The sequence below is a fragment of the Pteropus alecto genome, unplaced genomic scaffold (assembly GCF_000325575.1).
Source record: "Pteropus alecto unplaced genomic scaffold, ASM32557v1 scaffold22, whole genome shotgun sequence".
In the NCBI taxonomy this organism is placed as follows: Eukaryota; Metazoa; Chordata; class Mammalia; order Chiroptera; family Pteropodidae; genus Pteropus; species Pteropus alecto.
Window position 1 is genome coordinate 10,195,099 of NW_006434839.1, and position 5,757 is coordinate 10,200,855.

The 5,757-nt window shown below is 46.8% G+C and overlaps 1 protein-coding gene across 1 annotated transcript in view; it reads right to left on the reverse strand.

The window, feature by feature from the left end:
- Positions 1-1,990: 1,990 nt before the first annotated feature.
- The window catches only part of CCDC136 (coiled-coil domain containing 136), a 26,757-nt gene continuing 22,990 nt past the window's right edge, over positions 1,991-5,757 (reverse strand). The window contains exon 18 of the mRNA XM_015588398.2: positions 1,991-2,326. Coding sequence (XP_015443884.1) covers positions 2,216-2,326 — 111 coding nt within the window. The 3' untranslated portion in view covers positions 1,991-2,215. The remainder of the gene's footprint in view (positions 2,327-5,757) is intronic.

Below are 5,757 nucleotides of genomic sequence, written 5' to 3' on the forward strand. Positions count from 1 at the left end.
CACAGAGAGACCTCTTTAGTCTCCTCTGGTAACAGCGTATCAATAAGACCCAGCAGTCAAAGCCTAGAAGGCATTCTAAAATGAGCCATCAGGGGCAAGTGTCCTGAAGAGAAGAGCTCTGTATTCTAAGCAGAAAGGCTGAGGGAAAGCAGGGCCATTTTCTTGTCATTTCCCAGGCTCTAGATTCAGGCCCGGGAAGGACCGGATAAAGGCCTGACTTGGCGCCAAATGCCTGCCAGGCCATGACCTCCGCCTTGACTTCTAATTCCAAGTTAAGTCAGTGTTCTTTGGCGGTAGGTAACCTTCCAGTCTTTTCTACCAAATATGTTCTCTGGCCAACTGGTGGCCAGAGTAAAGTGGATGAAAAGCAGGGTTTCATTACACTCAACAGCAAGGGGTCAGTGGCACCAAGTGGGTTGTGAAGGAATTTCTTCAATTAGGTTACAACTGAGAACACACAATCTAATATAACTGAGGACAGCGCTCCTCACTAATGATCTGCTCACACACAGATCTTCTCACTTGTGCACACTAATCAACTGAGAATCTTGTTAAAATGCAGATTCCGTGTCAGTAGTTCTGAGGTGGGGCTGGAGATTCTGCCTAACAAACTCAAAATGCTGATGCTGCAGGTTCGTGAGTTACTCTTCAAGTAGTGAGGGGCTAGGTCAGTACTATGTTCAAAGGATAGTCATTCAGAGGGAGGCAAAAGGGACATGTGGCACTGCCCTCGATCTGCCTAGGTGTGGCCTTGTATATAGGGGCTGATCACGATTTCAGCACTAGCCCCATGCCCACTAGGACGGACTCCCAATTCAGCCTTGTCACTCTTCTAGGCTGCACACAACTTTAAATTCTAAATGTCCTTGCTACTCCCCCAAGGAAAAGCTAGGGAAGAAATAAATTCATTTAGTGCTCAGCAGTGCCCACCACTCTACACGCGCTATAGGTTGGTTTGGATTATTTGAGTACATGAGACAGACTTCTCTGGCATCAGGTGGAAAGGAGGCAGAGAGAGGGGTCCCGGAAAACTAGCAGTCATGGGGGCCATTCTGTCCACTGTGGCTTGTGAATACACTTGGGGGCTTTCAAATGGAAACATTCGTGATAAGAACCAATCACAAGGACACTCATAAATCATCATCATTCTGCTTGTCCCTACTGAGACCCACTCTCAATCCTCTGTCCCACTCTGAACTCCAGGAAGCTGACCTCAAAAGATGATGTCACCTGGGCACCTCTGCTCTCTGGCTCCCAGTTGGGATCAGTTACCAACAGGAAACTGGCAGGTGGGAGGAGGGTCGGGGAATACATAAACTTCATTGTGGTAAAGGCCACCTTACTATCCCCCTGTGGCCACCATGCGTATCTGGGGGCCCTTTTTAGGTCTCAAGCTCTTGCTTCCTCCCCTTTTCCCGCTTCAGGCCTGGGGTAACAGTCACTATCCACTGTTGCTGGTGCTTGGGGACTTCACTATTCTTGGTTGGTTCTCCTAGCTCTGCCTTCTGTACATTGTCCCTTCATTAAACTCTTCAGTTAAAGCTTTTTGAGTGTGCCACCTGTTTACTGCCAAGGCCCTGAGTGATTAATAAGTCATCTCTGAGAGCAAATCCCTTGAGAAGTCATAGGACTAAGCCACGAAGGCTCACACACAGATCTCAGGGCATCCTTCTCGCAGGAGATAGGTGTGGGCACAGAACCTAAGGGCAGGTCATTGGGTCCCTCTCGCACAAAGTACCCAGTTCATTCCATTTCTGTGTGCCCAGGCGAGTTCCTTGAGATTAGGTTAATATGCAAAGACCAATCCATCTGTGATTCGGCTGGCAGCACAAGGAGCCAGCCTCATTTCTGAGGTCATCTGTAGAGTGAGAAATCACATTTAGGAGCCAGATCCTCTGCGAGGTACCTGGCTTAAGGGGAACCACTCTGTTCTGGTTGTGTTGTGAGGTATTTAGCAAATAAAAAAGCCACAAAGTCTTATGTAGTTAGGTTGATATTTAATTACAAGGAACTCAAGTTCTTATACAAGGCAGGAGGAGATGGGAGCCAGCAGCTAGCTCCCCATAAGCCTTTCCAGCCTGGGTGACTGAGGCTAAGAAGATGGGGACACATGGGACATATGGGTGGAGTGGGGGCTCTGGCACAGTGTGTCCTGCCCAAAGCTGAGGGTAGTAGCCACTGGGGATCTGCCCCCTTGGCTGGCCCAGGTCTGCCATCACTCCATGAGGCAGAACTCTGTCTCCTGCTGTCGCATGTTGGGTAACACATACAGAGCCACAGCTGCAAGAGCCAAGAACACCATAGGCTTCCACATCCCAAACATGTTCTGTGGGGACCAAAGACAAATGGTGAGTAGTGCCTGGCCTTCTGAACCCTTCCCTAAGCCAGAGATCCCCTGCCTACTGGTGCTGGAGACACCTCAGGACCATCATGGTCCGGTCCCTCTTACCTCCTGGGTAACCATTGGAGACAGTGCCGTCTGAGTCCTGGCACCACTAGAATCCTGGAACAATACTATGTGTATCACCTGAGGTGACTGCCTGTAAGCATGCCCCACGGAACGAGAATACCAGTTCCCGCGTGAGTCAGATTTCAGAGTATCCAAATGGGTGCAGTTGAGAAAGGATCAAACTCCACGGCAAAAAAAAAAAAATGTGGGCCTTTGGGAAAAGCAACAGCACCCCATTAGTTTCATGGAAGAGAATGAACTCAAGAGTCAAGAGGATGTTTAGACTGACGGGGGAAGTGGAGAAGGTGTGCCACAGAGTGCAGGCAAACATGGGGCTCTTAGGCAGCCCAAACCCTTCGTGGAGAATGATGCTGGCTCAAGGAAATTTGCGGAAGCTGGTCACTGGCCCTGGGAGGCAAATGCCAGCCAGGGTCATTAAAACACCCCCAGCCGCTGGGTGTGTCGACTGACTTCCTAAGCATGTACTAGAGGGCGGAGGCTTCCAGGCTCTGCTGACCATAGCAAATCCTGCTGATTCATGGGACGACAAAAAACATCATTTAGGGAACATGAAATCTTGGACAAGAAAATACATACTTGGGGAAATAGTTCCCATTTTCAGTACTTTTTTTTACTGTACTACTTGAAAGACAGAATTTGGGTTTTTAGTTGTAAGCTATGAGGAAAAGTAACAAAAGTAAGGATGAATACAGCCCATTGATGCTAAGAATGCATTTGCTCAGAGAATAAGGGATCTGAAAAGATTTTAAGCCAACTTATAAAGAACAAAAAAACAATTTCCTTATAGAAATAGTTACTAAAAAGGACATAAGCTATGAAATGGAAAGTAAAAATAATGCCGGAGGTGGGTATACAGAGCAATTCATGTATGACAATATCTGATAAGGGAGCTAGGAAAAATATTTACATGTGCAGATGATTACATCCTAGTGCGCACTGCTAAAAATGTCCATCTGATGGTCTTAAGGGGAAAGAGCTGAAGCCCGCAAGTGAGAACTGGTGCCCTTTACGCCGGGCAGAGGCAAGATTCCAGATAGGCTGCACAGAGGGCTGGTTTGGGTGTCACAGAGGGCTAAGTCATGTCACTCCTTTCAGGCTGGGTTACTAAATTCACGGATCTGGAAAATCATGTTTTAGCCTTAATCAAGGTGTTTACAACAGAAACAAATTCATAGATACTGATGGCTGTCAGAGGGGGGTGGGGTTGGGGGGCTGGGTGTAAAAGGTGAAAAGATTAAGAATTACAAATCGGTAGTTACAAAACAGTCCTGGGGATGTGAAGTACAGCATAGGGAATAGAGTCAGTAATATCGTAATAACTACGTGTGGTGTCCGATAGGTACCAGACTTATCAGAGAGATCACTTTGTAAACTATATAAATGTCTAACCGCTATACTGTACACCTCGATCTGATATATTGTCAATTTTAATTTTAAAAAGACTTCTTTTTTCTTGAATAAATATTCTTACAAACAAACAAACAAACAAAAAGGTGTTTGACAAAGTTTTCCAGGGTATCACTGGAGAAAATATGAGGAAATGAGAGTAGGATGACAGCACAGTTTATGATGTGACCAATAAGCTGGATAAAAGAGCCTGGAGAGATGACACGTGAGAGGCTCGGCCCTCCTCTGTAACGTGAATGAGGATATGAGGGTGGGCTTCTCACCCCTGAGGATGACGATGTGAAGAAGGGAATATTTTGAGACCAGAGTCGAGAATTAAAAAACAAACAAACAAACAAACAAACAAACAAAACACAAAAAACTTCGCAGGTTAGATCAATGGTTTATCTCTAATAGGGATACATGAAAAATTCTGCCTTGGATCTAAAAAATCAACTACGGGTAAGGGGGAGGGAAGGCTTGGCGCATGCACTGTGCAAAGGGGTTGTATAAACATTATTTGAAGTTAACAATGTGATATTAATTATCGAGAGAGCTAACGTGATCCGGAGCTGAATAAAGAGAAATATGATGTCTTCCTAATTACTTGGAATCTCTTGAAATGAGGAGAGATGATAAGAGGAAACAGGATTGGAATTTTATCTGTTGCTAAAGTTAAGTCCTTAGAGTCTGAGTCGGTGAAAGGTTATGCCTGAGTGCTCCGGGTCATCCTACAGGGACTTAGAAATCGGGAAGTGTACAGGGGAGAACAGGTTCAGGGAGAGACCCCGTCACTAAAGAGGTAAAGACTGCGGGCATAACCGGAATGTCTAAAAGATAGAAAGAAGCATTTGAAGAGAAAATAAAAGTGAGAGTGGGAATGAAGGAGAGAAAAGGAAATGTTGGTAAGAGCTACCGACATGTGCTTCAGTTGCCACTCCGAACTTAAGCCAACTACACTCCATCTCCCGGGATGTGAGCTGACATGTGCTTCAGTTGCCACTCCGAACTTAAGCCAACTACACTCCATCTCCCGGGATGTGAGGAGAGAGGGTTGGGGAGTGGACGTGGCAGGGGCAGCATGAGAAAGGAGCCAACGAAGGCCAAGAGAGAACAGCCTACAAACTCCAGAAGGCAGGTGGAACCCTAGGGTTCTACGCTGGGCCATAAGACCACATTCCGCCTCCTGAATTTGGTATCCCGTCGACGGACCAGATTACACGGACTGGCCAACTGGAAGGCGCCCAGCACATACTGGTCTCAGTTCCCCCAAAACGCTTGCATCTCCGCTTGGGGTAAATGTTTCACCAATACCACATTCTCTCCAGAAAGCCCAGCTTGGAAAGCCAAGTACAGCAGAATCCAGCCCCCGAAAGGGATAAAACAAAGAACTAGAAAATATTTCCCGGCACTCTCGTTCTGATCTTTCTGGAGACAAGAAGCTCCAAATCAGAGAACTTCTCAGTAGAAAGTAATATGGAGGGGTTTCGGTCTCATTTCCCCCAAGGTTGAAGGACGAATTGAAGTTGCCGTCCTCTCTCACACAACAGGGGAAGCAGTGGACTCCTTATTCTGACATCCTGGGTAGCGACAACAGAGAGAGCTTGGCTCTGGGGCAAAGCAGAGACAAAGAGCACCCAGGCCAGCCTTGCAGACAGACATCAGTTCGTGGGAAGTAGTCAGGCAGCTTTGAAAGTAGCCACAGCGCTGGGCTCATCCAAATTTTTCCCAGTGAGAAGACAGAAATTCAAACCATGTCAACGGGAAGCATTCTAACTCCGTGTGGGCTATGAAGACATGTCATGCATGGGCTTTGCAGGAGCCCGAGGCAAAACTAGGGCTAAATCTCAGACCTGCGTAATGCCTGTTTTAAAACAGCAAAAGCAAGAAGGGAGAGGCTC